The sequence below is a fragment of the Macrobrachium nipponense genome, chromosome 24 (genome assembly GCF_015104395.2).
Source record: "Macrobrachium nipponense isolate FS-2020 chromosome 24, ASM1510439v2, whole genome shotgun sequence".
In the NCBI taxonomy this organism is placed as follows: Eukaryota; Metazoa; Arthropoda; class Malacostraca; order Decapoda; family Palaemonidae; genus Macrobrachium; species Macrobrachium nipponense.
In genome coordinates, this window is record NC_061091.1 from 8,403,764 (window position 1) to 8,415,636 (window position 11,873).

Here is an 11,873-nt window from a genome sequence, read left to right on the forward strand (position 1 = left end):
AGAATCCCAGATTAAACGAGATAAAAAGAAAAAATGACTTCTTGCTTTGATTAATTAATTCTCTAATACTGGGGAGAAGGAACTTTTAAGGTTTCACTGAGTGTGCAATGACTCCATTGGTCTGGGACGATCACCAACAGGGGAAGCATGCGGCCATGAGGCAGTGAGAGGGAACAAAAAGGATGAATTCCTTTTGTTGCTGGAAATTGAATTGGGAGAATGAGGATCAAAATTATAATAGGTGATAAGGGAGAGACTGGCAATATGCTGATCCCACAAGACGTACCTGGATGTCGTGTTCAGTGTGGACCTTTGTAGAAAATGTGGCTCTTTGTAGAAAAGTATGGGGGGCCCCTTTGTCTGAGGCCTGGGTCATCGGCGCGCCACTCACACCCTGGGTAGGCCTAACAGGAAGGCAGGTAATTTGACCTCTGTCCGAGATCATGTCTCGCAGCCGACTGAGGCAGAATTCATGGTGGGTTGCTTGGGGTTGGAGGTCAGCTTAACCCCCCACCCCACGATCAAGGCAAATCCTGGAAAACAAGCATACAGCCAGCAAAGGGGCCGGGAGTCAAGGAAAGAGAGCTTAAGGTATAGGTCTAAGAAGTACCAATCTGCCTACACCCTTCCCTTTTGAGATACGTCCCTACAGCTGATAAAAGTCTCTTTTCCCCCAACTGGGGAACTCTCTATCTCTAGCTGGCGGGTTTTGGGTTTCCCGCGTTTACTAAAAATCAGCTGATTATTCTAAAGAAATGGCTGCCGTTTCCAAATCAAATTATTTAGTTGATATTTGGGTAGACGAACGATCTATACACGTCACAATATACAGTATGTACTATCATATTATGTGACTTTCCAAAACAATTTTTAATAAAACTTTAGGAGTACAGATCATAACTGAGGTGACTGGAACTTAAAGGGGAACTTTTGGTTAATAGCCATTAAATTTTTTCAAGCAGAACTTTTAATAAGCTAAAAAATGAGCCATTGCTCCAATCTGTATGTAATCCCATTTTTTGCAATTTAATTTCAAATTAGCACTGAGGTACTTCAATGGAGAGCGCCATTTATCCAGGATTCAACTATGTTGCCATCTGTCAGATTGGTACCAATGATGTAGTGTAGCGGTTGCCTCAATAACAAGCACAGCGAAGCACGTGTATTGTAGAGTATTCGTTCTCGGTATTGTCCTCGTGTTTTAGGTGAATTGTCATTCAAATAGCGTCAATTATGCCAACATGTATGGCATTCGGTTGTGCCAATACTTTTGGCATGTGTCCAAAAGGCATATCATTCCACAGGATTCCGTCAAATAGAGAGAAATCAAGTCACTGGCGGAGGGCTCTTCAAAGGGAGGATATCAATGTCAAAACATTTCAGCCTTTGATGGAAACCATTGTCTGTTCAGACCATTTCTTACCAACAGATTTAAAAGATGACATTAGAAGCAGGTTATTAGATATGGCTATGAAATTTATATAAAATGTTTTTGGAACTTAATTTCCCTCTGAACAGACCATGGTACCGATGAAGATAGAGCAGCTATCTACTGCTCTCTACACTATAGTGCCTCCACTCATATGCATTTGAATTGAAATTCATTCTTTTCAGTCGCCATGTGCGTGATGTGATGGTGTGAACGGCAGTGTTTTAAACGAGTGTATGTGTCCATGAACTGATGAGGGCCTTCACTTAGTCCTTTTTAACTAGTTTAATTAATGGTGTTTTAGAATTTAGAGCTGTATATGCCTAACTAGGCCTACTTCAGCCTACTTCTTTATTTACCATTTCAATCATATATTTTCAGCTGACAAATACAAACCTAAAAGGATATTATTTGAAGATGCTGTGCCCTCAGAATATTTCCACCTGTCTGGGCCTACCGAGACATGACGTCACGCATAACAAATGAGCTATATATAAATGGCGGCGCCCATGGTGCAATAGAAAATTGGTTGTAAAAAATAAGAAAACGCCCCTTTAAAGAAAATTTTTTTCACCAGGGGTACTTAAATAGAAGAATACTATATATGGAATAGCTAAAATGGAACCAGAAGTTCCCCTTTAATGTATTCAGATGTTTGGTATTTATTGTCATATCCTATTATTATAAAATAAGAACAGTGTGATCATGTGGCACTTGCATATTGATGTTCACAGTCAAACAATCGGCTTATTGCTTGTTACAGGCATCATTGCCATTTCTGTTGGATGAAACCTAATTCGGTTATACTTTTTTAAATTGTCATAGTGGGGTTAAAAGTGCAGCTTTATAATTGCAGTAAATTATAAAATCAAGTAAAGTGATTTCATAAAATCCGGACATTGCTTTTGCCTATTACAAAACTTTTTGTGCATCACTCATTTTTTTCTCAGCCAGAGCTCAAGTTCATTGCCATACTATCATAAGACCATCTTCTCCATTGCATGAAATGGCTTTGTTTTTAATAATAGTCCCTTGCGTACACAATTTTTTAACTTTACCGGTTTCCAGCTGGCACTAAGTTATTAACCTAATGTTAAGACCTTAGGTTTGTTAGTTATGAAAAATACAGATTGATTAAAAATTTGTCATATTTTCAATATCAGTGGGACATAACTGATACCTACAATAGTCACAGTAACGAACATTGCCACACTCATGTTTCTTGATTCAGTTGTGTACGTATGCACACAAACGCAAAAACCCACAAAAAAGGTTAGAAGGGATTGAGATGGATTCTGCCCTGATTAAGGGCTACTATGTGACTATTAATTAACTCTTTGTCCAGCGTGAAAGAAGTAATGTGTCATGGTGTGTTGAGTGCCAAGCAAACAATGAGTACTACTAAGAGTTTATGTCAAAATGCATTGAGTACCGAATTCGACAAGTTCCAAAGCCGACGAGTACTGAGGTGTCACTCTTTAGAAATGACTTGAGACTATATTCTGGGGTCATTGAGTGTATTTAACTCACAAGTTCCTTTTTCACTCAAGCTCACAAGATTATTGTTATTGGTTGAAATTTTGAGCCACAGAAGAGATTTAGGATATGAATTTAGAAGAGTTAGGATTCATTTAATAGCAACACTAAAGCTAAAAAGCTGAACTGTCAACAGTTACCATTAGAAAGTTAGAAATAAGTTGAAAATTATTTAAAAATAAGGTGAAGAGTAGTAAAACTGAAAACTGGAAGATTTTATAATAGAACTGTATGCCATACATACTTTAATGAAAGCCCCAGAAATATCAAGAGTAATGATAAAAGATTTGTCAAAGTACTTCTAGAGGATGAACAAACAGCAGTGCGATAGGATTGAATATCATAATAACATTTTGTGGGATGGAAACAACATCAAAGAACTGGAAGAAGGTAAGTAGACTTAAGAAGGTGAAGAAAATTTCAGGAAACTAAATATTGAAAAAGGATAACTGCAGAATTTCTTGACAAAGCAAAATAGTGGCAAACCACAGGAGGTAGGTCATCTGCAAACTCGTCAGTGAATCATACACAAATTATATTTGGGCCAGATGCCTTGCCACTGTGGAACATCATCTTCCATGAGAATGGAAAATAAATTGGACTTCTAGCTGATAAGAGCTTATTAGCAGAGAATTGGAACATTTTTTTTCTGTAGGAGAAGAGATCAGGTTTTTAGATTTCTCTCAATGAAAAAAAGTCTAGCCAACTAACCTTAAAGAACAGGAGTTTTCAAGGTTAGAAGGAAAGAAAGTGAATGGAAAAAGACATAAGCCTCAGAAAATCAGCCGTGTAGCTGAATGGCCTTTTGGAACTGAGAACAAACACAGGCAAGTCATAACATGGTTATGACTGACAGATGTGCCTTTGATGACCTCTCAGCCTTCTTGATTCCTTCAGAAGTACTGAAACCAAAACACCTCAGAACTTGATCTACCAAAATCTGCATAATAACTTAGATAATTATATCAGTCAGTTATCATTGGTTGAAGAGAAATAATGATGAACAAGTAAAGAAAGACACGACAAAAATGAAACAGTGATCAGTTGGAACATGTTTTTAGTATTGAATAATTGTAGGGGAGAAGGAGAGGTACTCGTTCCCTCCTACATCAGTGTGGGTGTAACAGTTTCATGGTGTGATGCAATACTGCAGTCTCCTAGTAGAGACTGTTTGTGGGTAGGTGTGACAACTCTGAAAATGTGTTGCAAGAAGTAAGGCATCAGTAAAAGAACTGAAGTCATGGTATTTTTAGTTTGAAAATTTTTTGTATTTCATATATGCATCTCTGTTCTTCCCAACAGAGTACCTGTGTTATAGTGAATTGTTGATTTTGCAAATCATTTCAATGCCAAGGAGCTGTAAGGCTAAGATGATTCATAATGGTTTGTCAGTGAGCCTATTCCAAGGCTCATTTTGTAATTTGTTTATGTAAATGTTTTAAGGATTAATGCCCTTCTTGAGTCCAACCCGTCTTATTTGTTGAGCTTTTGTTTAACTGATCAAAATTTATGTTGTAAAAATATTTGTAGCCTATAATTTCATAGAAGTTGTTAATTTATATATCTTTCAGGTGTCAAGCCTCATGATTGTGGTTCCTTCTGGTACAATGCTGTCTCCGGTACGAAGGGAATTTCTGCGGTCAATGGGAACCACTGTTCTTTTAGTAAGGGATCAAACAGCACCAAATAAGGCAGTCACACATTCCATTGATGAGCTAAAGGTACTATTAATTGCAATTATGTACTTTTGGTGTTATATAAAGGATTACAAGGGAAGTTAGTGATGTAATATTATTAAGTCTTGCTATTGAGTTGTAATTTTTAAAGAATTTTTGAAATATGCTGTTTAGAACTTGTTCTATTTTTATTATATCGCTAGTTCCTTATTGGACGAGTCAGTTGGATACTCGCCTGCCATTCTGGTAGTTTGAGTTTGCTCCCAGCTGCCACCAATGAGGAATCAGAGGAATTTATTTCTGGTCATTAGAAATTAATTTCTTAATATAATTTGGTTCGGATCCCACTATAAGCTTTAGGGCCTGTTGTCAAGTAACCAATTGATTCCTAGCAATGTAAATAAAAATCTAATCCTTCAGACGAGCCCTAAGGAGAGCTGTTAATCAGCTCAGTGGTCTGGTTAAATGAAGATATATGTACTTAACTTTATAATGTCGCTAGACTCTTTGTGGTGTTACCTTGGATGTAACACGATTCCAAAGGTCTTTAGCTCACATATACAGAAGGACTCTTTGGCTGTGACAGCCTGTATAAAGGAGGTTTCTGTCCATTAAAGGCATTCTGGTAGTAGACAATGATCTGGTGGAGAGGTCAGAACAGAGGGAAGTCTCTCTGTAATTACATGTATGGTAATATACATTGGACTGGTGATTGGGCATGTGAATATCACTTTACACTGAATAATCCTCAGATGAATCAGGAGCAGTGAACTGGCTGGGGCACAGAAGAACTCCGATCTGATAAGTGAAAACATACTTTGTATCAGAGTAGGATTGATGGATTACCACAAGGCACATACATCAGTCACGTTACAGGAAACTGACTGTGGATGGTGGTCTTCCTCTGACCTTGGTAGAGTGGGAGTACTCAATAACCAGGTTTTTGATGTAGACTCAAAAGTAGTTAGGAACAACAGTTCCAATTGGACCCAGAATCTGGGATTATGAGTCGATGCAGCACAGGTCATGATGACAGATACATTTCTTAGTCATGCTCAGGACGGTGTGAGTATGCGTAAGAGACCTTCAGCAGGGCCGGCTTTGATTTGTCAAAGTACTCTGTGGTTATAGAATGAACTATGTCACCTAGAACATAAAGGTGTTAGACGTAAAGGAACAGGCCAAACAGAGGCGATCGGTCAAGCCTACTCCTTGTTGTCAAGTTGTACCAATGAGGTTATACAGTAGAGAAGGTCATCAGAGGAATATGTGCCTTCTGGAAATTAAGAACATATCTGTTAAAATGATCGTGACGGTTGGTCTGGGACTGTATCGAAGCTCAAATTGAGCAATGTTAAGAAGGTGTCTGTCTGTTCATTGAAATTTGAGAGTGGGTTCATTGTTATGACAAACCACTTTCAATTTCCTGTATATAGATAAGGTTGCCCAGAGGTCCTTGGATGCAATTTCCTTGGGTCAGTTGGTATCTTGTCTAAGATGATGGTATGAATGTGAAATAGAGGAGATAACTGGCCTCTTTCCTTTTCAAATTTCTGTCTCCTTCTTTACTTCGGGCAGTAAGAAGAGAGTACTATCATAAGTTGGAACGGACAAGGTACAGGTGGTTGAAGTAGCCATACTATTAGGGAGAGTATCAGTACGATACCCATCAGTAGCAGGACATTCCTCTCTTTAGCAAGGGGGAGAGGGATGATAACAAACCTACATGAGTGGATGAATTGGTTTGTTGAAAGAACAGATCTTCTTATCTTCCTCGGACGCAATGAACTATGACATTGTGTAGAACCCAGAAGTCTAACTCTATGATATTCATATATGTCTTAGATTCTGAAATACTGGTCAGTTGTTTCGTAGAATTCTGGTATTCAGAAAACTGATCAAAGGTAGCTAACTCTCAGTTGTTTAATAGTACTTACCTCCCACCAAGAGTAAATCTATCCTAATGTTAAGACTGAAGGTTTGTTTCGTATATGAACAAATAAATTTTTAACCAATTTGTATTTTTCATAACTTACAAACCTGAGGTCTTAACCTACAAAGGCCCAACTCTAACCACCCCTCTATCAACTAACCTGGGTTGGAAGAATAACTAACTGGGTCACGAGTTAAAGGGGGTTATGTGGGTGGCTCCACATGTCTCGTGACCAAGCACAGATGCCAATAATCCCTTGCGTACACAATTATTTTAAACTACCGGTTTCCAGCTGGCGCTGAATATTTACCCTAATGTTAAGTCCTCAGGTTCGTAAGTTATGAAAAATACAAATTGGTTAAAAATTTGGCATTTTTGAGTCCAAAATTATTGCTCTTTTGCTGTTTCCTGAAAAGTTACTTTTTTTTCAAAAATAAATGCTTTGAACTCCAAGAAGACTGAAACAAGAATTATGTTTATTTAGTATTATTTGTAGAGTAATTGGTAAAATTGAGATGGAAATAACCTTCAATTGTTAGGTAGAAACTCGTTTACTTTATAATGGGGCCTTGTGGCATTGGCACTCCCCATAAATGCAAAATTTGGATAACATATAAATCAAGAGAGCACTGTTCTATTCATTTGGTTATATTGTAAATTTCAGGGAATATTTCCTTTGTGATGAAATAGTTATTGTGGAAAAATCGGCTTTCTAACTGTCATAGTTTCATATTTCTTACAATGATTATTTTCTTTTACCATTTTCTCAAAACTTACTTTTTTCAAAAATAAATACTTATTTCTCCTAGAAGACTGAACCTAATTCAATGAAATTTCTACAGAGTGTAGTATAATTGCGTATATATCATGATTTTTTCGTGAGGAAAATTGTTTTTCTGTGCAACTTTTAATTTAACATATTAATTTTGAAGTGACAAAATGACATTATGATTTTTTCAACTGCAAAACAAGTGAACTTAGAAGTAGAATTTCTAAATTTCCCCATGAGAAAATGTTTATCATTATTTGTAGTGTAAGTGGTAAATGTTTGAAGCAAATTCCTCTAGTCGTGGTAGTAGCAAGCACTTACTTTATAATAATGAGGCCTTAAAACTACTACAGTACTCTTAGTCCAGCAACCAAACAGCAACCAAAACTATATCAGTTGAAAACAACTAATAGATATGCAAGGGAAATTTTGGCAGATAAATTTTTGCAGCATTTATGGGAAGATAGGAGCTACAAGTTTTTAAAAAGTATTAAGAAAATTATGAAAAGAAATATTATCCTCTATTGATGCTATGATTGCTGGTTAGTCAATGACTAGTCTCAAAATACAGATTTCTAATGGGAAAAAGGGCTCAGATGGTGGTAAGACATCCTTCACTAAAGAAATATCTCCGTTTCATTTGAAGGAGTGACTTCTTTTATTGTTCATTTTCCAAAGCGATACAGCCTGCAGTGCCTTGTTTGGCACAGTAGGCAGTGCTAAAAAGCCTTATAGTGTCTTCTTTTGGCCATACCTACAATACTCTGTGTCCTCTACTATTTGTCATTTCTCTTTGTTTTTTTTCTCACCCAGCAGCTTGCATCTTTAACTTTGTCTTGCTCTAATTTTCACCCATTATTTAAGAACAAATATTTTGGGCCACTTTGTTTCTTTATTAACCCTTATTGGACGGATATGCTCACATGAGTGGCAATTACAGGGTTTGGGTGGACAACGGATTCACTCATGGTAACAATATTAAGCGCCATCGATTTGGGGGAATCGAGCGGGAAAGAGGTGCCATTTCTTCTATAGCCCATAAATTCACTAGTGGCAACTTTTAGACTGGCTAAGATGAGAGACTTGGCAGCTCAGAGCTTGGTTGTGATCTTGACTTCAAGTGAGGATGTACTGCTTCTCTGTCTCACATGACGTCTTTTTATAAATTTGCTCTTAAATATACCAAGGGGTTGCTGTTGGCTTTAGTTCTTATCATTTATGATAGTATGTCAGTTGTAAATGTAATTTTTTCAAAGAAAAGTGCAAAGAAATAATAGAAAAAACATGTATAAATTACTGCATTTTTGTTCTTGGTAAATTTACATAAATATTTTACAACAAATGTTCTCCAAATTTTTTACTGATTTTATTTCTCATCTGTTTTGATGTTGTATGTGCTGTAATTATATAATTTTACAAAATAAATTAAATTTATTTATCAGAAAAAGCCTGTATAACCTGGTAAAATTTATTATTGCCTTGTAAGAAGTCCCACAATGGGTTGTAAATAGTAGTAATTTTCAACTACTTGTTGAAGATAGGAAAAGTATTTTCAATTTTTTTTATACATCATGTGCATTTACATATCTTCCTCTTTCCATTGAGGTGTTTTTTTTCTAAAATTTGCCGACTTCAAAGATTCCCCAGTCTGGGGTGCTGCATATTAATTTTTTTACCTGGCACCTAAGGGTTAAACTGCTTTACATAATAATAATATACCACTCATTTACTTGCAGATACCCTTTCTCCACTCGTATGTTCATCCCCACTGTCATCTTCATTGTTATTTATTGGTCCTTTAGTATTTGTGTAGCGACTGGTTGTAGTAGTGGTTTTCATAAATTTAAGTGTTGGTGAGTGCATTATCAATATGATTATAATGGGTGTATATGCTTGTGCTTTGCAGTTACATTTGTACTGTCTTCATGCAAGTGATGGTCTTATTATGACTATTTTGTGAGTGAGTGGGATATGCTTACAAAATTTGGAGTTTTGGTGATGGCTTTTCCAGGTACCAGTGTCATTTGCTTGCGGGTATGGTGTTTATGAACGTTCGTGTATGAGCATTATTATATATGTATTTCCTTTTGGTTCTGGGTTTTGCATTTTGTTTTATGTTCAAACCTCAGGTATCAAACCTTTCTGTTAGTTTTTGTTATTATTAATAGAATTTGGTTTCAGTGAGGAAAGGAGTAGATATCGAATTAGCACGATGAAATCCTGTAGGAAGGTCCAGGAAGTCATGAAAAAGGGGATAGATGAACTAGATTTATAGGATTTCAGCCAGCAAGAGTTTTGTACATAAGAGTGTGTGGAGAAAAAACTCATTTCATATCTAATTCCACAAAAGGAAATGTTTATGATGATGTAGTAATTAAAATGAGCAGATTGCCTAGTCAAAATTTATGGCTTTTGTGGAGCTGACCCAAATGATTCATTTCTAACTACAATGAAAACATTGAACCCATATAATAGATTTGAAAACCAAATGGAACGAGATCAATTGGAATAAATGAAAATTACGTTACAGAGAACATTTCAGCTGGAGGCTGAAGGAATACTGCTGAGTCAGTGTATCCTTGTTTGAGGTAGAAGAGTACATATGTATATTCATATTTTATATTTTTGTATTAGTATTAGCTTACCAAGATTGTTGACACTACTGGATTAAGTAACCATGGTACAGTGTTATGTTCTTTGTTGAAGGGGTTGGGTGTTTGTTTAATGGGTTGGGGGAGGTATGTAGTGAAGTTGCTGGAGAGAGAAGCCCTCCAATTCTCTTTGCAGAGGCAAGAGGTGACACTTGCCCCTAGTGTGTTTTAGGGTTGACCATCACTTATCAAAGTGCAATGGGCAGACTTATGCTAGTAGGTAGAGGGGGATCGTGTTTGAGATATCACTCATATCTCTTCATTGTAAGCAATTCAACCCAGCAGGGTGTGGATCATTATACTTATCCATTCTTTGTTGGCATGATAATCAGATGAATACAAAAGATCATCATAAGCTTACCAGATTATGGTTACTCTGAAGTTTCATAGTGGGTTCTGAGGTTAATGAAGTTGATGATTGCTAAGGAAAATTGAATCTATTGGTGTCAAGTACACTTTCCAGTTGCACAGGACAGTTGGAATTAAGGTCTTAAGAGGTCCAGATTTACTAGTTGTAAGGGCAGGTGCTCTAGTAAATGTATATCTGTGTGTGCATTGTGTGCCATAATCATGAGGGGATGAGGTTTACTGATCCTTATTAGAGAGTAAAACATAACCCATCAGGACAATTGGTTACAATGAATAAACTTCATGCAAAGTTGTTTTGACAATGTCAAATGCCCACTTTAGGGTTAGGCACAGTGCTCAGTTTCCACTTTGGAGCCAATTAATAGAAGAAAACCCAAATTTTATATCCCCTCCCCATAGACCTTCAAAATACTTTAATTTTGCTGTTTAAACTGTGGGTTGCAAATAGCAACTCAGGTTGACCTGACTTTTTAACACCAACTGCATAGGTTTTTAATCAGCACAAAATGCAGGGGAACTTGAGTTTTCTATGGAAATATACTATTAAGAAAATTAAGTCTATTTTGTTAATTATTGCAGTCTTCATACATTTATCCAGAATAATGAGACAAGTCATGTAACTGATATTAGACATAAGTAAGGGGATTATACATTATGTATGTTTCAGCTCTTATTCATGCAAAATTTGATTTTTTTATTCTTTAAATAATTTGTTTTACCTAAGGAAAGTTTTTGCTCTTTTGTTAATGGGAAACTGGATTTCGTGAACTGTATATTGTAGGATTTAATGTTTTAGATTTGACTTGTATATAAAGGAGGTATCTTTTCATTTAAACAGAAAGAGGCTTTAGAGCTGTGTAGAAGTTTGTTGAAGAACTTGGATCAAGTGGAAAACATGACTGATCTGGAGCAGGTTACTCCAGATGTGGATGACAGTGAACGTCGTCAGCTTCGCCTAGTAACAAGAGATGTTGTACATCAGTATTACATGTTTGGTTTTGAGGTGAGGTTTATGTTAATTGCAGTATCTTTTCTTTTCTTTTTCTTTGTTTTGTAGTCTCAGTATACCAGAGGTTCATTTTTCTAGACTGACAAATGTGAGCATTTGGTTGGGAGGGAAAAGTAGTTGAACTCTTATCAACATCAACCTTTGTTCATGCAAGGAATTTTTTAATGTGGGTGTGTTTGTGTTCTGTACTTTAATGTTGCAAAAGAATTTTTTTTTTTTTACTTTCTGTCCATTCCTGTTTCTCCATTGCATTCCTTTTACTCATTCAGCAACTCTTACTTCACTATGGTTTTCATCTAGTTTTTACACGTGTGTGAATTTAGATAATTGATTTACTGAAGTATATGTCCTTGTAGTGGCAGAAATTATTCCGAATAGTTTACCATAGTCAATGAAGACTTCAGAATGTAAACAAATTACTGTAATGTTAAACTTGATACATGTATTGAGATTGAATATTATTAGATTCTTAGCTTTGCGGTTCATCTTAAATATGCACAA

At 36.3% G+C, this 11,873-nt stretch overlaps 1 protein-coding gene across 1 annotated transcript in view; it reads left to right on the top strand.

The window, feature by feature from the left end:
- LOC135205419 (mitogen-activated protein kinase kinase kinase 4-like) overlaps positions 1 to 11,873 on the top strand; it is a 138,764-nt gene that overhangs the window by 65,057 nt on the left and 61,834 nt on the right. Inside the window, 2 exon segments of the mRNA XM_064235970.1 lie at positions 4,537 to 4,686; positions 11,202 to 11,366. Coding sequence (XP_064092040.1) covers positions 4,537 to 4,686; positions 11,202 to 11,366 — 315 coding nt within the window.